At 45.8% G+C, this 22200-nt stretch overlaps 1 protein-coding gene across 1 annotated transcript; it reads right to left on the reverse strand.

Annotated features, from left to right (window-relative positions):
- Positions 1-13981: 13981 nt before the first annotated feature.
- LOC141991321 (uncharacterized) lies at positions 13982-20825 on the reverse strand. Its single transcript, XM_074959627.1, has 3 exons — positions 20358-20825; positions 19319-19778; positions 13982-13988 (listed from the first exon to the last, which is right to left on the reverse strand). Exons 1-3 carry the CDS (start codon positions 20761-20763, stop codon positions 13982-13984), a joined length of 873 nt encoding a protein of 290 aa, XP_074815728.1. The 5' UTR covers positions 20764-20825.
- Positions 20826-22200: the final 1375 nt, after the last annotated feature.

Below are 22200 nucleotides of genomic sequence, written 5' to 3' on the forward strand. Positions count from 1 at the left end.
GCTCTGCTCCCAGTGTGGCTCCCTGGGCTACTTCTCTGGCACTTCTGGCTCTGGTTGCTGCAGCTCACATCCCAGCACAGATCTGCTTCCTGGGCTGCTTTTCTGGCTCTCTCTCTCTCGGGCCTAGGGTTTTGCCAACCCACCAGGATTGTCCTGGAGTCTCCAGGAATTAAAGATTAATCTTTAATTAACAATTATGTCATGTGATGAAACCTCCAGGAATATGTCCAACCAAACCTGGCAATCCTACTCAGGCCCCTGCTCTCTCCTTAGCTCAATTCCACTCTGTTTCAGGCAATTCCAGCTCACACAGAGGAGGACGGGACTCACCCCCCATCCCCTGGACTCCTGACTCCCTCACTAGCCTGCCCGCCCTATCAATCAGGCTGACCTGGAGCACTGGCCTCTCCCCATTGCCCCTGGGGATTGTCAGTCTCAGGGTCCTGATTTCCCATCAACCCTTCCCTTTCTTTTGGTACTGGGAGCTAGCCAACCAAAAAAAAAACCTCACTGAGTTTTAGTAAGGAGCCAAGGGTCCCCTTACATGAACATGGGTTTGGTTTTTCAAAACTGTGGTTAATTGTGCTTTGGTTTTTCAAAATCAGAATTAGTTTGATTTGAGACTTCATTTTATCCAAACAACCCAAGTTCCTGCAGGTTTAGATGAAGAGACTGCACCAGAAAATAGCTCTAAACAATTAGGGGGCAGATTTTCAAATATTATCAGTTCCCATTTAGGTACCTGCATAAGAGTCAGATTTTCAAAAGTGACAAGCACACAGCAACTCCCGTTATGCTTATGTAGGCCCCCTTTCCTAGAGGGGCCTCACTCTGAACTTTATTGGGAATGTTACAGTTGGGAAGATCCTGTGTGCTGCAATCTAGCCTTAGAGACCAGAACTCCCATGATATCTTGGGGAAAGAGCAAGAGACTTCCTCTTCCGGGGAGTGGGCTCCATTTTGGGAAAAGAGTGAGATTGCTGGTGTGGACCTCTGGCTAAGTTCCTCCTACACAAGCATTCAGGTCTTGAGCAGTCCAGGCAAACAACGCACGTTACTACAAAGCTTAAACTTGTTCTTCATAATAATTTTAAAAACAATACTAGCTGCCTATTTAATTTTAAAAACAGAAAAAAATATCCACCTCCCTTTCTATTTCTTATAAGGAGTCTTGAAGTTTAAATCTCCTCAGTGTGATAGATATGCTTGCTTTGATCTGCCTAGCTCTTGGAAATCCAGGGGCTCCAGGCTGCTGGCCCCGTGCTGCCCAGGGTTCCTAGGGACAGCTCTGTCTGCCATTAAAGAATTTTTTCTTGAGAACCCCCTGTAACATTTCGCGAACCCCCAGAGGTTCACAAACCCCAGTTTGGGAACCACTGGTCTAAGGGTATGTCTTCACTACCCACCAAATCGGTGGGCAGCGATCACTCCAGCGGGGATCGATTTATCGCGTCTAGACTAGGCGCGATAAATCGACCCCCGAGCGCTCTCCTGTTGACTCCTGTACTCCAGCGCCCCGAGAGGCGCAGGCAGAGTCGACGGGGGAGCGGCAGCAGTCGACTCACCGCAGTGAAGACACCACAGTAAGTCGATCTAAGTACGTCAACTTCAGCTACATTATTCACGTAGCTGAAGTTGCGTAACTTAGATCGATTTCCCTCCCCCTCCCACCCAGTGTAGACCAGTGCTTAGATTGACCCCATGTGGTAGTGTAGACAAGCCCCATGTTGCTTTCAAGTGAAGAATCCTGCAGTGCTGAATGCCTTGCTGCAGACTAGCCCCATAAATTAAGCACTTCGCTGTGTAAAGAAGCAGCTCAGTTGATTGGTATCACACTTGGAGAGGATGTTTGGCATAATCTAGCTGGGAAAAGACAGCTGGGGTTTCTGCTGTCTTCAGAGAGCTGTGGAGGAAAAGTCTTGTGATTAATGAAACTGGCAAATAAATAACAATACCTAGCTGTTATTTAGCACTTTCCATCAGCAGATCTTCCAAAGGAAGTCAGTGTCATTATTCCCATTTTACAACAGAGGTGAAGTGACTTTCTCACGGTAATCCAGCAGGTCAGTGGCAGAGCTGGGAATGAAACCTGGGTCTCAGTCCAGAGACCTCTCCACTAGGCCGCACTGCCTCAATCATAGACTCCTAATCAAATCAATCATGTTTTCAAGGGTTTGTGGAAAAAATAAAGGTGGTGGTTCAATTATTTCTGCAGATTTTTTGTAGAGGGCAGCATTATATGTATGTACAGTGCCTAGGGCCCAATCACGGACTACCAGAACCCAAATATACTCATACACACAAGTCTGTGAAATTAGGCCAGTTTCTCTGTGGAAATGTGGAGGGTTTTTATTTGTTTATTAATTTATTGATGGGGTGAGAAAACTGACAAGAATTCTCAGCTTTTTGCCTATGGTGGGGAATTGTTGGTATTACTCCTACTAAAATCTTTAGTTACACAAGACGGATGAGGTAATATCTTTTATTGTAGCTTTTCTTTCGAGCTACACAGAGCTCTTTCTCAGGTTGGGAAAGGTACTCAGAGTGTCACAGCTAACTACAAGGGGGAACAGTTTGTTTAGCATAAGGAGTTAACATATAAGAGGTGAAGTGGGCAGTTAACAACTCTGCAGTCATAGGACAAGGGAGGGTTAGTGGATTACAGGATGTTGTAATGAGCCATACAACCAGTGTCTCTATTCAGTCCATGATTTTTAGTGTTGTGTAGGTTTCCTTTGTGGATGAGGACTGAGAGGTCAGATATGGAGCAATGGCTTTGGGAAGAGTGTTTGCCTGCGGGTGATAGAGTGTTTTTGTCTTTTATTATTTTCCTGTCTGAGTTCATTCGAGAGTGTAGTGATTGTCTGGTTTGTTCACTGGATGGAAATAATTATAACTAGAGCAAAACCAGGTTTTGATTAAATGCAGGGCTGGGCCTGCTTGTCCAGCACCTGCTAGATGTTTGCAGTTCTCTGCCCCCACAAGGAGGAAAATAATAATAAACATTGATATAGTACCTTTCCTAACGAAAGATACTGAACTATATGAAGGCTTTAGTCCATCTACCAGTGAAATGCAGCTGCCTATGGGGTGGAACGCAGCAGCTGTTCAGCAGTGGACAGGGACAGTTTAGCACAGGAAGAATACCACAGTGTAGCTAATTCACATGGCTGGGGAAATTTTAGGAAGGCAGAATTTAATTATTCCAAATTATAGTCTGGACAGAGGTCCTGGGTTAACACCTCTATTGTCAGAATTGAGTCAAGAATGAAAATGAACCCAGTGGTATTGTAGGGAGATATGATACAGTTTAGTTCTGTTGACACTAATCCCAGCTCACATGCACAGGGTTAAAGTGATCACTGAATATGCGACTGAGTGAACATTTTGTCTCTTGGACTATTCAGTGAGCCCTTGAATTTGAGGGAGGAGGGGGGACACGGGGTGGAGGTAGTCCTTTTTCTGGACCTATTGAGCAGGGTGCATTAGGACTAGGAGCTGACGGGCATATCACTTATCATGATAAATTTCCTTTTACTGTGGGAACTTCTGTAGGATCACAGTGGGAATCTTCTATAGGATCACAGTGGAACATCTGTGGACCTCAGTCCCTTCTGTCTTCTATTTCTTTGCTTCCGTAGAAATGATGATGTTTTACCTTGGATTGACTGTGTAAATATGGACAAAGCAAATGCTGATACCTTTGCACAGACCGAAACAGCTTCCACTTTGTTGCTACTCGTTTTCTCCAAAGCTTAAAATGATCTAATTGCTTCACATAAATGTCACTTCCATGCAATATGGGCAATTGCTAGAATAGCCTCTGGCTAGTGTCAGTCTAGCTCAAGATACCTTTCAAGGGGAGGCTCAGAGCAGCAAGAGTTTCATGGCTGAGCCATTGTCAGAGAGGAATCACTGGGGGTTTGTTTTCAAGTTTTTTCTACCCTCTGGGTAAAGCAAAAGCAAAAGTACCATAAAGGAACTATAATAAGTCAGTTGGAGATGTCTTTGCAGCCTCTATCTCCTCCCCAAATTGGAATGTGCCTAAGCTCCTTCTGGTCTGCTTATTTCTGTTCCCTGACAGCCCTGTGGGAAGATACTGAATAACTTCTAACAAACGTTATTTATGGGCTCAGAATTCCAGGAACATGTTTTTACAAATATTCTGTGCACTTCATCCTGAGCCCTCCTGTCTGGCCCCAAACATGTTTCCCTGGTTTCTACTTGAAGCCAAATCTAATTATCTTGTGTTGTTTCCATGTGCACTGAGTGTGTGTTTGTGTGTGTGTGACTGTTCAGTTGTAGATTGGTGCCAGCTAAAGGCAATTCTTCTTCAGCTTCTGGGGAAGTGGTCTGTCCTCCTGGAGCAGGAGGACCTGAGTTCTAGCCTTGCAGTTACTATGTTGCCAGTAGCAGTGCAGTATACCTGTAACTGCAAAATCCTAAATAGCCACAGGTTTGTTATGATATATACACTCAAACATTTACTTTGATCTGTACTAGGGAATCTGTTTTCCATGCTGTAACTCTCCACAGCAAGTTCTGTGCTCAGGCTATGCAAGGGGTTTCTATAGATGCTGTTGGTAGTAAAGCTGGGCAAAATTTTTGACCAAAACATTTTTTCAGTGAAAAATGCAAAGTTGGGTCACCTGAAACACTTCAGAAATGTGTGTCATTTTGCTGAATTGTTTCAGTTGCAAAACAAAAACCCAAACTAATTTAAATGTTTATTTTTGACATTTTAAATGTTTACTTTTTCCTATTCAAAATGACCTTCCATTTTGAAATGTATTTTAATTTTATTTTTTACAAAATAAAAATGTTAAGAAATGCTCATTGTAAATGAACCATTTTGTTTCGAGTTGAGCAAAACCGTTCATTTGATCCAAAATGATTTTTTCCCAACTTTTCAATTCCCCCAAAATTTTTGAAAAATTACCATTTTCATGTCCACCTGAAATGTGTAGGGGTGTTGTTTGTTTTGTTCCCAGAATTCCCAGTGAATTGAAAAATCCATTATTTGCACAGCTCTAATTGGAAAATAGCTCAATAGAAAAAAGTAGAGAGGAGATATTTTACTCTAGAGACAGTTGTAGATAATATAAAAAAAGTTTCAATAATATAAGACCCAGACCAAAACACTTACCCAAAATGTGAACTAAACCTCAGTTGTTCTTAAAAGCTGAAAAAGCTGAACTTTCCTTTGTTGATGTTTCTGTCCTTTGCAGACCAAGTCAGAAGTGAAAGCATTAAATAACCTGAGAAAAGTGTTTTTTTCTGGCCTCACTAGAAGCAGGAAGTGTTGGGAATCTTGGGAAATTTAGTATCTCACATTTCTGGTGCACCTGTCATCCCCTGCTATCCCAAAGTGCTTTACAAGCCATGCAGCTCTTGGGTCAAAGGCAGCAGCTTTTTAACAGCATATATCAATACCAGTCAATAAATTAGGACAGGAAGGGAAGAACTTTATACAGTATCCAGTTCTCGTCCATCCTCCCTGTTGAAGGAGAAGGCCTAGGTAGGGACCATCAAATTGTGGAGGTAAATGCGTGGTTACGCAGGTGGTGTCAGAGAGAGGGCTTTGGATTCTTTGACCATGGGATGTTGTTCCAGGAAGAAGGATTGCTAGGAAGAGATGGGATCCACCTAAGGAAGACTGGGAAGAGCATCTTCGCAGGTGGGCTTGCTAACCTAGTGAGGAGGGCTTTAAACTAGGTTTGCCGGTGGATGGAGACCTAAGCCCTGAAGTAAGTGGGGCAGTGGGATACCGGGAGGAAACACAAGGAGAGGGTGCAACAGGGGAGGCCTCCTGATTCATGCTGAGAAAGTAGGACAATCAGCTAGTTATCTTAGGTGCCTGTACACAAATGCAAGAAACCTGGGAAACAAGCAGAAAGAATTGGAAGTCCTGGCACAGCCAAGGAACTATGATGTGATTGGAATAACAGAGACTTGGTGGGGTAACTTACATGACTGGAGCACTGTCATGGATGTGTATAAACTGTTCAGGAAGGACAGGCAGAGGAGAAAAGGTGTAGGAGTTGCAGTGTATGTGAGAGAGCAGCATGATTGCTCAGAACTACAGTATGAACTGGAGAAAAGCCTGTTGAGAGTCTTTGGGTTAAGTTTAGAGATGAGAGCATCAAGGGTGGTGTCATGGTGGGCGTCTGCTACAGACCACCAGGATGAGGTAGACAAGGCTTTCTTCTGGAAACAACAGAAGTTTCCAGATCACAGGCCCTGGTTCCCATGAGGAAGTTCAATCACACTGACATCTGCTGGGAGAACAATACAGCAGTGCACAGACAATCCAGGAAGTTTTTGGAGAGTGTTGGGGACAACTTCCTGGTGCAAGTGCTGGAGGAACCAACTAGGGGCTGTGCTCCTCTTGACCTGCTACTTACAAACAGGGAAGAATTGGTAGGGGAAGTAGAAGTGGGTGGCAACCTAGGCATCAGTGACCATGAGATGCTCGAGTTCAGGATCCTGACAAAAAGAAGAAAGGAGAGCAGCAGAATATGGACCCTGGACTTCAGAGAAGCAGACTTTGACTCTCTCAGGGAACTGATGGGTAGGATCCCCTAGGCGGCTAATCTGAGGGGGAGAGGAGTCCAGGAGAGCCAGGTGTATTTTAAAGAAGCCTTATTGAGGGAGCAGAAACACACCATCCCAATGTGCAGAAAGAATAGCAAACATGGCAGGCGACCAGCTTGGCTTAACAGTAAAATATTCGGTGAGCTTAAACACAAAAAGGAAGCTTACGAGAAGTAGAAACTTGAACAGATGACTAGGGAGGAGTATAAAATATTGCTCAAGCATGCAGGGGTGTAATCAAGAAGGCCAAAGCACAACTGGAGTTGCAGCTAGCAAGGCATGTGAAGGGTAACAAAGGGTTTCTACAGGTATTTTAGCAACAAGAAGAAGGTCAGGGAAAGTGTGGGACCCTTACTGAATGGGGGAGACAACCTAGTGACAGATGATATGAAAAAAGCTGAAGTACTCAATGCTTTTTTTGCCTTGGTCTTCACAGACAAGGTCAGCTCCCAGACTGCTGCACTGGGCAGCACAATATGGGGAGGAGGTGAGCAGCCCTCAGTGGTGAAAGAACAGGTTAAGGACTCTTTAGAAAAACTGGACATGCACAAGTCCATGGGGCTGGATGCAATGCGTCCGAGGCTGCTGAGGGAGTTGGCTGATGTGATTGCAGAGCCATGGACCAACATCTTTGAAAACTCGTGGCAAACAGGAGATCCCAGATAATTGGAAAAAGACAAATATAGTGCTGATCTTTAAAAAAGGGAAGAAGGAGAATCAGGGGAACTACAGACCATTCAGCTTCACCTCTGTTCCTGGAAAAATCATGGAGCAGGTCCTCAAGAAATCCATTTTGAAGCACTTGGAGGAGAGGAAAGTGATCAGGAACAGTCAACATGGATTCACCAAGGGCAAGTCATGCCTGACCAACCTGATTGCCTTCTATGGTGAGATAACTGGCTCTGTGGATATGGGGAAAACGGTGGATGTGGTATACCTTGACTTTAGCAAAGCTTTTGATACGGTCTCCCACAGTATTCTTGCCAGCAAGTTAAAGAAGTATGGATTGGATGAATGGACTATAAGGTGGATAGAAAGCTGGCTAGATCATTGGGCTCAATGGCTAGTTTTCAACAAACTCGATGTCTAGTTGGCAGCTGGTATCAAGCAGAGTGCCCCAGGGGTCGGTCCTGGGGCTGGTTTTGTTCAACATTTTCATAATGATCTGGATAATGGGATGGATTGTACCCTCAGCAAGTTTGTGAATGACACTAAGCTGGGGGGAGAGGTAGATATGCTGGAGGGTAGGGATAGGGTCCAGAGTGAACTAGAGAAATTGGTTTCAGAGTAGCAGCCATGTTAGTCTGTATTCGCAAAAAGAAAAGGAGTACTTGTGGCACCTTAGAGACTAACAAATTTATTTGAGCATAAGCTTTCGTGAGCTACAGCTCACTTCATCGGATGCATTCAGTGGAAACTACAATTGGAGGATTGGGCCAAAAGAAATCAGATGTGGTTCAACAAGGACAAGTGCAGAGGACATCCTGCACTTAGGATGGAAGAATCCCATGCACTGCTACAGGCTGAGGACTGACTGTCTAAGCGGCAGTTCTTCAGAAAAGGACCTGGGGATTACAGTGGACGAGAAGCTGGATATGAGTCAGCAGTGTGCCCCTGTTGCCAAGAAGGCTAATGGCATATTGGGCTGCATTAGTAGGAGCATTGCCAGCAGATAGAGGGAAGTGATTATTCCCCTCTATTTGGCAATGGTGAGGCCACATTTGGAATATTGCATCCAGTTTTGGTCCCCCCACTACAGAAAGGATGTGGACAAATTGGAGAGAGTCCAGGAGAGGGTAATGGAAATGATCAGGGGGCTGGGGCACATGATTTATGAGGAGAGGCTGAGGGAATTGGGCTTATTTAGTCTGCAGAAGAGTAGAGTGAGGTGGGATTTGATAGCAGCCTTCAACTACCTGAAAGGGGGTTCCAAAGAGGATGGAGCTCAGCTGTTCTCAGTGGTGGCAGATGACAGAACAAGAAGCAATGGCCTGAAATTGCAGTGGGGGATGTGTATGTTAGATATTAGGAAAAACTATTTCACTAGGAGGGTGGTAAAGCACTGGAATGGGTTACCTAGGGAAGTAATGGAATCTCCATCCTTCGAGGTTTTTAAGACCCGACTTGACAAAGCCCGGTCTGGGATGATTTAGTTGGGGTTGGTCCTGCTTTGAGCGTGGGGTTGGACTAGATGTCCTCCTGAGGTCTCTTCCAACCCTAATCTTCTATGATTATATGAAACTGTAAGGCATGTTTAGGAAGGCAGAAGTTAGTAACCTGAGATGGAATTTGGCCAGGATTCCAAGGTTAACATCTCCTCCCTTCCAATAAATATAATCAGATCCTTAATGACTATGCATGTGTTAGGACTTCAGACTTACATTTAAACCCAAGGATGGCACCGCCTAGGACAATTAGCTCAACACTGACTTAGATAGAAGAGTGCCACTGAGTTACTACCAGCATCACTTGCTTTAGTACACAGCCTCAGTGGTCTTCCATCCACATACTAACCCATCTCAGTCATGCTTAGTTTGGGCAGTCAGACGGGATCTCAGCAGAAGCTTCCATTACAAAATAGCAGGCCCCAGAGATTGAGATAAATATCTAGGGTGATATCTTGGTCTCCAGTGGGGCCAGGATATCACACCGAAACTTTATAGTGCGTGTTATGACTCTATCATGCCCATCATGACTCCTGCACAGCAGCGCTCTTTGTCCAATCCTGAAGGAAGGCACTCCCATGCATAGTGTCTGAACCCTGGCAGAAAAGGTGGCAGCCCTTGCCTTCAGAGAAGATTCCAAAGCTCTTGGAATTGTTTACACTAGAGTCCTATCCAATAAAGATTTGCTTAAAAAAGAGAGAGAACAAAAACAAATTATCTAGAGACGCTGGCTTGCACTTTTCAGTCACTCCCTCTTTGGTAATTAATCATCTTCCCCTTGGCGCCCAACAGACCAAATATGTTGAATTCCTCATTTGTTATTATTATTAGAAAACAGCTTGCTTTTTTGCATACCATTGTCAGAGTTCAAAGTGCCTTCGTGCTGAGGTGAGTGTGAGGGATGCATGTTTCATTCATCAGAAGATTTTAAAAAAATTTCTATTATGGGCTGGATTCTCCACCCCACCCAACCTCTTCTCAGACACAGTGGAGGGGGTAGCTGCAGGAAGCCAGCTGCAGCTGCCTGATTCCACGCTGCCACTTCAGTGGCACGAAGTGGAATTAGCGGACCAGAGAATTTGGCTCTATTATCTGTGAATTACATTGTTGAATGGAAGTGTATCAAATTATTGTAGCATTGAACCTCCCCTCATCCCCCCCGCCCCCACCCCAGTGAATCACTAGAATGCTAGGGAGGGAGGGATCAAAAGGAATGGAATTTTAAACAAGGTGGTGGCTCGCCTTTATTGGCTTCCTATTTGTATGAATGAGGTAAATTTTAGGTCCTGTCTACGCTGCCCAAAATCATGTTTATGAACATGGTTGTGGCCAGACTGTGTTAGAACAAGGTTTATCCTTTCCTCTTGGGCCAGAAAAAGCATGTTAGAGAACAAAGTTATAACCTGGGCACCTGATTCTCCTTAAGGCCATTTATGCTGCTCTAGCACTGTGAGTAATGTAAAGAGACCTTAATGTAAATAAGAATCAGTCCCTAGGTATATTTCAGGGTTAAATATTGGTCCTCTAAGGCTCCACAATTTCCAAACATTGACAGCTCTACTGGGAAATGTTTGTAAAAACCATCAATGGGCAAAGAAATATAGAAGATGAGGGTGTATAGATTTACCTTCCATTATATGGCAACAAAATGGCAGATGAAATTCAATGTTGATCAATGCAAAGTAATGCACATTGGAAAACATAATCCCAACTATTCATATAAATTTATGGGGTCTAAATTAGCTGTTACCACTCAGGAAAGAGATCTTGGAGTCATTGTGGATAGTTCCCTGAAAACATCCACTCGGTGTGCAGCGGCAGTCAAAAAAACTAACAGAATGTTAGGAACCATTAAGAAAGGGATAGATAATAAGACAGAAAATACCATAATGGCTCTATCTAAATCCATGGTACACCCACATTTTGAATACTGTATTGTCTGCAGATCTGGTCTCCCCATCTCAAAAAAGATATACTGGAATTGGAAAAACTACAGAAAAGGGCAACAACAATAATTAGGAGTATGGAACAGCTTCCATATGAGGAGAAATTAATGAGACTGGGACTTTTCAGTTTGGAAAAAAGATGACTAAGGGGGGATATGATAGAGGTCTATAAAATCATGACTGGTGTGAAGAAAGTAAATAAGGAAGTGTTATATACTCCTTCTTATAACACAAGAACTAGAGGGGTCAGCAAATGAAATTAAGAGGCAGCAGATTTAAAACAAACAAAAGGAAGTATTTCTTCACACAATGCGCATTCAACCTGTGGAACTCTTTGCCAGAGGATATTGTGAAAGCCAAGACTATAATATGGTTCAAAAAAGAACTAGATAAGTTCATGGAGCATAGGTCCATCAATGGCTATTAGCCAGGATGGGCAGGGATGGTGTTCCTAGCCTCTGTTTGCCAGAAGTTGGGAATGGGCGATAGTGGATGAATCACTTGATGATTACGTGTTCTGTTCATTCCCTCTGAAGCACCTGGCAATGGCCACTATTAGAAGACAGGATACTGAGGTAGGTGGACCATTGGTCTGACCCCGTATGGCCGTTCTTATGTTCTTATATAATCTAGACACTACTAATTTATTCCCCTTTTGAAGCAACTGCCAAAAGATTTTAGTAGTTGATGTAAACCAACTATCCCATGGACTGGCAGGACTGTAATGATTAACAGAAACCTATTGCCCACGGGACAAAAGAAGAGCCTGATCCAAAGCCCATGGCAAGGCTCTCATTGACTTCAATGTGCCTTGGGTCAGATTCCAAGTGTGGGTTGGAGCCAGGATTAGAACTCAAGCTCTGGACTCCCAGTCTTATGCTCTGTCCACTAGATTACACAGTTTCAGATGTTTGGTGCATAACTAATGTACAGACATAATTGTGTGCGCTCTGGCCTTCTCTGAAATGGTTCCAACTTGGATCAGGTTATAGTTTTCCCACATGCTGGTGGTTGGCCTGAAGTGCCACTACAAGTGAGAGTTTTCAAAGCTCCCGCTTTAGTGCCAATAACAAAGGCTTTTTTCTGGCAGTAAAGGTCATTAATTCTATTGCTCCTGATGCATGTATGCAGTTTTGATTACAACTCGGAAAGCTGTATGCGTGAGGCCAATAAATTAGCACCTGACTATTGAATTGAAATCATGCAATGCCGCCCTACTCAGGGACAAACTCATCCTTGATTGGTGATTTACTGTGATTGCTGTTTAGGGGCTGGAGGACATGTGTGGGTATATTTCTACCCTCTGCTCTATGGAATCAGACTTGATCCTGGGTTGGTAACTGTCTTGCCCTCTTTTGATGGCTTGAAAAGAAGCGATACTCTCTGATACTGCTGACAGACTTCCTTCTTCATCTCAAGTGGTAGAGGCCTGTGGTTTTGGAGCAGAAGGGTATCCCAATAAGTTCTGTTTCCCATACCACAGTTTACAATTCTGTGTTTGTGTGAATATGCAGCCACAAATCATTAGGAAGGCACAATTATGGTCAGAGAAGCTGAAGGTGATTTTGTTACTATGCTCCCTGAACACAGAGCACTAAACTCATGTCTGGTACAATTCCCTTAAAATCAAAGGGTTTACACCAGGAATTAATTTGGACAAGACTCTCCTCATTATGTAGTGCTCATGTTCTCAGGTTTATCAACAAGTACAGTAATACCCAGATCTAGACACAGTGAGAAGAATGACCAATGGAGCAATAAACCAGCTTGAGTAAATAGGGTACTTTGGTTTGCATCAAAGAGTGTCCTAGTAATGCCTAATTCTTCTGTTCTGTATTGACCAGGGTGAAAGGAGTGACAGAAAACACGGTGAACTGTTTGCCATTTTCATTGACAAATTTTAAGGGAGTATCCAGGGCCCCACATCCCCTAGCTTCACACTCTGAAAGGCCCCAGGATAACAGCCTACCCACTGGAACACAACATCACCTCATCAATCCTGACTCCTGACAGCCTTCATCCAGCCCTGGTCATGTAGGCTGTGTGCTTTGAAAGAACTGGGAAGCTGAAGAAGTGATCTGTGTACCAGGACACATTCAGACATGTTGGGTACTGTTCTTTATTTTGGACAGTAAATAACAATTTGCAGCATCTTCCACCAGAGGAGCTACAGCAACTTTAGAAATATTTAATTAAGCCTCATAAACCCTCCTCTATGTGGTAGGAATTATCCTCATTTTTCAGATGGAGAAATTGAGGCACAGATAGTTAAATCACTTGCTTAAGGTTAATCACTTGTCAGTTCATGACAGAGTCAAGGCTAGAACCAGGATCTCCTGATGCCCAATACTGTGCTTTAGCTATAAGTCCATTCTCCTCCCTCATGTATACTGTGGTTTATAAAACATGCAAAGAGAAGGTCTCTCTCGCCCAAAGCACATATAGTCTAAGTCAGGCAAATGCAACATATGGGATAAGAGTTCAGGGGCACAAATATCACTGGTGATATTGAAGGCTTTGCAAAAGCAGTGAGTTTTGAGGAAGGATATGAATGGAGAAAAGGAGGGGAACTAATGTCTAGGAAGTGGGAAGCTTCTTCCAGGTATAGGGGTAGCATAAAAAAGGCACAAAGCTAATGGCTTTGCCTACATTTGAAATGGTGCAGCTGTGCAGCGGTAGTGCTTCAGTGGAGCCACTACCTACGCTGACAGGAGGGGTCCTCCCATTGCTGTAGTAGTTAATCCATGTCCACGAGAGGTGGCAAATAGGTCAACAGAATAATTCTTCTATCCACCTAGCGCTGTCTACGCAGGGATTTATAAACGTCATTCAGGGGTGTGGATTTTTCACACCCCTGAGCAATGCAGCTGGGTCAATCTCATTTTCTAGTATAGACCAGCCCTAAGAATGGGAGAAGGAAACACAGGGGAAAGTCCGGAGATAGGATTAAATGGGACTTAAGCACATGCTTAAAGTTCTGCATGCGCCTAACTGCTTGGCTGAATCAAGGCCATAAATAGGATCCAATATCTTGCATAGATTTCCTTTTCTATACCCATCTGCGAGAACAGCATCATTAGATAACAGTGAAAGGACACAGCTCAGCCCCTCCAAGAAACAAGGTGTAAAGACTCTTATTACACAGCTGAGGTGCCCTTGTCATTTGGCAGATGTCTCAGTTCAACCATAAGCAAAGTCCTAGTAAGCTTTTCCCAACACTTTTTAATATTCTGCAGCTCCAACTTCGCTGGCTCCTAAACTGGAAAAAAACGTGCTCTATTTGCTGATGGAAAGAGACACAGACACAAATAAAACACATTCCAGTGTCATTGACTAACAAGGTGAGTCTGCTTTATATACTCAGGCCTATGAGCTACATACACTAATCCAAAGGCTAAAGTAATTCCTAAGAGACTGTGCAGCTATTCTTGTGTATACAACATGCTCCAGAACCTCTCCTGTAAACTTAATCCCCTGCAACAAATCAAGGTAACCTTGTGAGCCCCCAAGACAATTGAGATTTTTTCTGCTGACTTGCCTGGCTTTGTAGATACTTAGCTCTGAGTTACAGGAGATTTAAATCAAACCTGCTAACCCACTGATCTTGATAACGTTTGGGAAATTTCAAGCCAGCTCAAGAAATGTCAGACTTCCCTCCAGATGTCAATGGGAAATGCACATGTAGGTCAAAGGGAGGCAACCTCGTGACAGAGGATGTGGAAAAAGCTAATGTACTCAATGCTTTTTTTGCCTCTGTCTTCACGAACAAGGTCAGCTCCCAGACTACTGCACTGGGCAGCACAGTATGGGGAGGAGGTGACCAGCTCTCTGTGGAGAAAGAAGTGGTTCTGGACTATTTAGAAAAGCTGGACTAGCACAAGTCCATGGGGCCGGACGAGTTGCATCCGAGAGTGCTAAAGGAATTGGCGAATGTGATTGCAGAGCCATTGGCCATTATCTTTGAAAACTCGTGGCGATCGGGAGAGGTCCCAGATGACTGGAAAAAGGCTAATGTAGTGCCCATCTTTAAAAAAGGGAAGAAGGAGGATCCTGGGAACTACAGGCCAGTCAGCCTCACCTCAGTCCCTGGAAAAATCATGGAGCAGGTCCTCAAGGAATCAATTGTGAAGCACTTAGAGGAGAGGAAAGTGATCAGGAACAGTCAGCATGGATTCACCAAGGGCAAGTCATGCCTGACTAATCTAATTGCCTTCTGTGACGAGATAACTGGCTCTGTGGATGAGGGGAAAGCAGTGGACATGTTGTTCCTTGACTTTAGCAAAGCTTTTGATATGGTCTCCCACAGTATTCTTGCCAGCAAGTTAAAGAAGTATGGGCTGGATGAATGGACTATAAGGTGGATAGAAAGCTGGCTAGATTTTCGGGCTCAACGGGTAGTGATCAATGGCTCCATGTCTAGTTGGCAGCCGGTAACAAGTGAAGTGCCCCAGGGGTCGGTCCTGGGGCCGGTTTTGTTCAATATCTTCATAAATGATCTGGAGGATGGTGTAGATTGCACCCTCAGCAAGTTTGCAGATGACACTAAACTGGGAGGAGTGGTAGATACGCTGGAGGGTAGGGATAGGATACAGAGGGACCTAGACAAATTGGAGGATTGGGCCAAAAGAAATCTGATGAGGTTCAACAAGGACAAGTGCAGAGTCCTGCACTTAGGACGGAAGAATCCAATGCACCGCTACAGACTAGGGACCGAATGGCTCAGCAGCAGTTCTGCAGAAAAGGACCTAGGGGTTACAGTGGACGAGAAGTTGGATATGAGTCAACAGTGTGCCCTTGTTGCCAAGAAGGCCAATGGCATTTTGGGATGTATAAGTAGGAGCATTGCCAGCAGATCGAGGGATGTGATCGTTCCCCTCTATTCGACATTGGTGAGGCCTCATCTGGAGTACTGTGTCCAGTTTTGGGCCCCACACTACAAGAGGGATGTGGAAAAATTGGAAAGAGTCCAGCGGAGGGCAACAAAAATGATAAGGGGACTGGAACACATGACTTACGAGGAGAGGCTGAGGGAACTGGGGATGTTTAGTCTTCAGAAGAGAAGAATGAGGGGGGATTTGATAGCTGCTTTCAACTACCTGAAAGGGGGTTCCAAAGAGGATGGCTCTAGACTGTTCTCAGTGGTAGCAGATGACAGAACAAGGAGTAATGGTCTCAAGTTGCAGTGGGGGAGATTTAGGTTGGATATTAGGAAAAACTTTTTCACTTGGAGGGTGGTGAAACACTGGAATGCGTTACCTCGGGAGGTGGTGGAATCTCCTTCCCTAGAAGTTTTTAAGGTCAGGCTTTACAAAGCCCTGGCTGGGATGATTTAGTCGGGGATCGGTCCTGCTTTCAGCAGGGGGTTGGACTAGATGACCTCCTGAGGTCCCTTCCAACCCTGATATTCTATGATTCTATGATTCTATGATCTGGCCCTTGCTCCCCACCCAGCTACAGAAAATGTAGGGGCAGCAGGTGCACTACTGGGGGAGAGTGCCTACTTGCAGAAGAGGCTGCATTTTAGTGGTGGACGGTTGATACAAAGTAGGCCAAATTCAGATTTGGTGGTAAGTGGGGGGAACTCCATGGAAGCCAATGGAATTCTGCCAGTAATGAACTTGCTCAGGAGTTTTAAATCCCTTTGGAATCTTTCTGGTTTGGCCATCTTTGCTCAAGATGAGGAAAGCTTGCATCCATACTGTGAATAAAGAAGGCAAGAAAGAAAGATTCTGTCTCACTCATTTCTCTCCCAACATTAAAATCATCCTGCTGCAAAGTCACAGCTTTTCATTTGCACAGTTAGCGCAGTGTATAGCTACTATGGTGATGGTTGGCTAGGAAAACCAGTTCTAGAAGAGCACGATGAAGCAACACACAAAGGGTATGTCTACACTACGGAATAAGGTCGAATTTATAGAAGTCGGTTTTTTAGAAATCGGTTTTATATATTCGAGTGTGTGTGTCCCCACAGAAGTGCATTAAGTGCATTAACTCGGCGGAGTGCTTCCACAGTACCGAGGCTAGAGTCGACTTCCGGAGCGTTGCACTGTGGGTAGCTATCCCACAGTTCCCGCAGTCTCCGTTGCCCATTGGAATTCTGGGTTGAGATCCCAATGCCTGATGGGGCTGAAACATTGTCGCGGGTGGTTCTGGGTACATATCGTCAGTCCCCCCCTTCCCTCCCTCCCTCTGTGAAAGCAAGGGCAGACAATTGTTTCGCACCTTTTTTCCTGAGTTACCTGTGCGGACGCCATACCACCGCAAGCATGGAGCCCGCTCAGGTAACCGTCACCGTATGTCTCCTGGGTGCTGGCAGACGCGGCACGGCATTGCTATACAGTAGCAGCAACCCATTGCCTTGTGACAGCAGACGGTACAATACGACTGGTAGCCGTCCTCGTCATGTCCGAGGTACTCCTGGTCGCCTGTGTGAGGTCGATCAGGAGCGCCTGGGCAGACATGGGCGCAGGGACTAAATTTTTAGTGACTTGACCAGGTCATTCTCTTTAGTCCGGCAGTCAGTCCTATTGAACCGTCTTATGGTGAGCAGGCAGGCAATATGTCCTTCTGCACCGTCTGCTGCCAGCCAAAGATGTAAAAGATAGATGGAGTGGATCAAAACAAGAAATAGACCAGATTTGTTTTGTACTCATTTGCCTCCTCCCCTGTCTAGGGGACTCATTCCTCTAGGTCACACTGCAGTCACTCACAGAGAAGGTGCAGTGAGGTAGATCTAGCCATGTATCAATCAGAGGCCAGGCTAACCTCCTTGTTCCAATAAGAACAATAACTTAGGTGCACCATTTCTTATTGGAACCCTCCGTGAAGTCCTGCCTGAACTACTCCTTGATGTAAAGCCACCCCCTTTGTGGATTTTAGCCTCCTGAAGCCAACCCTGTAAGCCGTGTCGTCAGTCGCCCCTCCCTCCGTCAGAGCAACGGCAGACAATCATTCCGCGCCTTTTTTCTGTGCGGACGCCATACCAAGGCAAGCATGGAGTCCGCTCAGCTCACTTTGGCAATTAGGAGCACATTAAACACCACACGCATTATCCAGCAGTATATGCAGCACCAGAACCTGGCAAAGCGCTACCGGGCGAGGAGGCGACGTCAGCGCGGTCACGTGAGTGATCAGGACATGGACACAGATTTCTCTGAAAGCATGGGCCCTGCCAATGCATGCATAATGGTGCTAATGGGGCAGGTTCATGCTGTGGAACGCTGATTCTGGGCTCGGGAAACAAGTACAGACTGGTGGGACCGCATAGTGTTGCAGGTCTGGGACGATTCCCAGTGGCTGCGAAACTTTCGCATGCGTAAGGGCACTTTCATGGAACTTTGTGACTTGCTTTCCCCTGCCCTGAAGCGCATGAATACCAAGATGAGAGCAGCCCTCACAGTTGAGAAGCGAGTGGCGATAGCCCTGTGGAAGCTTGCAACGCCAGACAGCTACCAGTCAGTTGGGAATCAATTTGGAGTGGGCAAATCTACTGTGGGGGCTGCTGTGATGCAAGTAGCCCACGCAATCAAAGATCTGCTGATATCAAGGGTAGTGACCCTGGGAAATGTGCAGGTCATAGTGGATGGCTTTGCTGCAATGGGATTCCCTAACTGTGGTGGGGCCATAGACGGAACCCATATCCCTATCTTGGCACCGGAGCACCAAGCCAGCGAGTACATAAACCGCAAGGGGTACTTTTCAATAGTGCTGCAAGCTCTGGTGGATCACAAGGGACGTTTCACCAACATCAACGTGGGATGGCCGGGAAAGGTACATGACACTCGCATCTTCAGGAACTCTGGTCTGTTTCAAAAGCTTCAAGAAGGGACTTTATTCCCAGACCAGAAAATAACTGTTGGTGATGTTGAAATGCCTATATGTATCCTTGGGGACCCAGCCTACCCCTTAATGCCATGGCTCATGAAGCCGTACACAGGCAGCCTGGACAGCAGTCAGGAGCTGTTCAACTACAGGCTGAGCAAGTGCAGAATGGTGGTAGAATGTGCATTTGGACGTTTAAAGGCGCGCTGGCGCAGTTTATTGACTCGCTTAGACCTCAGCGAAACCAATATTCCCACTGTTATTACTGCTTGCTGTGTGCTCCACAATATCTGTGAGAGTAAGGGGGAGACGTTTATGGCGGGGTGGGAGGTTGAGGCAAATCGCCTGGCTGCTGGTTACGCGCAGCCAGACACCAGGGCGGTTAGAAGAGCACAGGAGGGTGCGGTACGCATCAGAGAGGCTTTGAAAACCAGTTTCATGACTGGCCAGGCTACGGTGTGAAAGTTCTGTTTGTTTCTCCTTGATGAAACCCCCCGCCCCTTGGTTCACTCTACTTCCTTGTAAGCTAAGCACCCTCCCCTCCTCCCTTTGATCACCTCTTGCAGAGGCAATAAAGTCATTGTTGCTTCACATTCATGCATTCTTTATTCATTCATCACACAAATAGGGGGATGACTACCAAGGTAGCCCAGGAGGGGTGGTGGAGGAGGGAAGGAAAATGCCACACAGCACTTTAAAAGTTTACAACTTTAAAATTTATTGAATGACAGCCTTCTGTTTTTTGGGCAATCCTCTGTGGTGGAGTGGCTGGTTGGCCGGTGGCCACCCCACCGCGTTCTTGGGCGTCTGGGTGTGGAGGCTATGGAACTTGGGGAGGAGGGCGGTTGGTTACACAGGGGCTGTAGTGGCAGTCTGTGCTCCAGCTGCCTTTGCTGCAGCTCAACCATACACTGGAGCATACTGGTTTGGTCCTCCAGCAGCCTCAGCATTGAATCCTGCCTCCTCTCATCACGCTGCCGCCACATTCGAGCTTCAGCCCTCTCTTCAGCCCGCCACTTACTCTCTTCAGCCCGCCACTTACTCTCTTCAGCCCGCCACCTCTCCTCCTGGTCATTTTGTGCTTTCCTGCAGTCTGACATTATTTGCCTCCACGCATTCGTCTGTGCTTTGTCAGTGTGGGAGGACAGCATGAGCTCGGAGAACATTTCATCTCGAGTGCGTTTTTTTTTCTTTCTAATCTTCACTAGCCTCTGGGAAGGAGAAGATCCTGTGATCATTGAAACACATGCAGCTGGTGGAGAAAAGAAAAGGGACAGCGGTATTTAAAAAGACACATTTTATAAAACAGTGGCTACACTCTTTCAGGGTAAGCCTTGCTGTTAACATTACATACATAGCACATGTGCTTTCGTTACAAGGTCGCATTTTGCCTCCCCCCACCGCGTGGCTACCCCCTCAACCCTCCCCCCTCCCTGTGGCTAACAGCGGGGAACATTTCTGTTCAGCCGCAGGCAAACAGCCCAGCAGGAATGGGCTCCTCTGAGTGTCCCCTGAAGAAAAGCACCCTATTTCAACCAGGTGACCATGGATTATATCTCACTCTCCTGAGGATAACACACGAACGGATGTTGCTTGAACGCCAGCAAACATACACTGCAATGCTTTGTTGTACAATGATTCCCGAGTACGTGTTACTGGCCTGGAGTGGTAAAGTGTCCTACCATGAAGGACGCAATAAGTCTGCCCTCCCCAGAAACCTTTTGCAAAGGCTTTGGGAGTATATCCAGGAGAGCCGCGAATGCCAGGGCAAAGTAATCCTTTCACATGCTTGCTTTTAAACCATGTATAGTATTTTAAAAGGTACACTCACCGGAGGTCCCTTCTCCACCTGCTGGGTCCAGGAGGCAGCCTTGGGTGGGTTCAGGGGGGACTGGCTCCAGGTCCAGGGTGAGAAACAGTTCCTGGCTGTCGGGAAAACCGGTTTCTCCGCTTGCTTGCTGTGAGCTATCTACAACCTCGTCATCATCATCATCTTCTTCGTCCCCAAAACCTGCTTCCGTATTGCCTCCATCTCCATTGAAGGAGTCAAACAACACGGCTGGGGTAGTGGTGGCTGAACCCCCTAAAATGGCATGCAGCTCATCATAGAAGCAGCATGTTTGGGGCTCTGACCCGGAGCGGCCGTTCGCCTCTCTGGTTTTCTGGTAGGCTTGCCTCAGCTCCTTCAGTTTCATGCGGCACTGCTTCGGGTCCCTGTTATGGCCTCTGTCCTTCATGCCCTGGGAGATATTGACAAAGGTTTTGGCATTTCGAAAACTGGAACGGAGTTCTGATAGCACGGATTCCTCTCCCCATACAGCGATCGGATCCCGTACCTCCCGTTCGGTCCATGCTGGAGCTCTTTTGCGATTCTGAGACTCCATCATGGTCACCTCTGCTGATGAGCTCTGCATGGTTACCTGCAGCTTGCCACGCTGGCCAAACAGGAAATGAGATTCAAAAGTTCGCGGTTCTTTTCCTGTCTACCTGGCCAGTGCATCTGAGTTGAGAGTGCTGTCCAGAGCGGTCAAAATGGAGCACCCGTCGAATTGTGTCCACAGTATCCCAAATTCGACCCGGCAAGGTCGATTTAAGCGCTAATCCACTTGTCAGGGGTGGAGTAAGGAAATCGATTTTAAGAGCCCTTTAAGTCGAAATAAAGGGCTTCATCGTGTGGACGGGTGCAGGTTTACATCAATTTAATGCTGCTAAATTCGACCTAAAGTCCTAGTGTAGACCAGGGCAAATTCTCATTGTGTCACTTATCAGATTGACAGGCAAACTTCAAAGACAAGGATCTGGGAGTTTTGTGACTTAGCAGCACCCATTTGCCTTACCTGAGAACAGGTGTGTCTTTGTTCACAGTACTTGCTTGTTGCTGACTTTTATCTCTTTCTCTTTACTGTCATTTTCTTCTTGCCAACAAGTTCCCTGCCCTGCACCTTGCATTACATTGCATAAATAGCTAGGTGTGTTATGAGTGGCTTTCACCTTCCTCTGAAACATAAGGCAATGGGCACTGGAGGTGGCATACTGTACTTGATGGGGTCTCAAATGGTCAGAGCTCTCCCCTCAATCTCAAGTCTCCTTTGGCATTTTGCCACAACATAAAAAACGGTTTCAGAGTAGCAGCCGTGTTAGTCTGTATTCGCAGAAAGAAAAGGAGTACTAGTGGCACCTTAGAGACTAACCAATTTATTTGAGCATAAGCTTTCGTGAGCTACAGCTCACTTAATCAGATGCATCCGATGAAGTGAGCTGTAGCTCATGAAAGCTTATGCTCAAATAAATTGGTTAGTCTCTAGGGTGCCACTAGTACTCCTTTTCTTTTTATAAAAAACAGTGACCACACACATACAGCCATCACGGTCATTAGTGGGGATTGAACCAGAGACCCTTCAGCACCAAAAGTCAAGTCCCTACCACCTGCTGTAAAGGAGACCTTGTTGAGTAGAAGTTACAGCCTGCAGATGATTTGCTAGGACTGTTCACAGGAGGCAGGAGAGGGCTTAATCACATGCACCAAACCAGTATATTAAGTGTGCTTGCCTGGAAGATTGGGCATGAAATTGATACATACTCCCTTAGTAGGTTTCCACTTGTGGTATGTGAAATGCTGATCATGCTGTGTACTCCAGGTACCAACCCACTGCCAAGCAGTCTAGGAGCATTTG

The sequence above is a fragment of the Natator depressus genome, chromosome 7 (assembly GCF_965152275.1).
Source record: "Natator depressus isolate rNatDep1 chromosome 7, rNatDep2.hap1, whole genome shotgun sequence".
NCBI lineage: Eukaryota > Metazoa > Chordata > Testudines > Cheloniidae > Natator > Natator depressus.

Coding starts and splice junctions, on each gene's coding strand:
- LOC141991321 (XM_074959627.1), bottom strand. CDS start 20,763: ATGAAGGACAGAGGCCATAACAGGGACCCGAAGCAGTGCCGCATGAAA. Junction 19,779..20,357: donor AGGTGGAGAAGGGACCTCCG/GTGAGTGTACCT, acceptor TTTCTCCACCAG/CTGCATGTGTTTCAATGATC.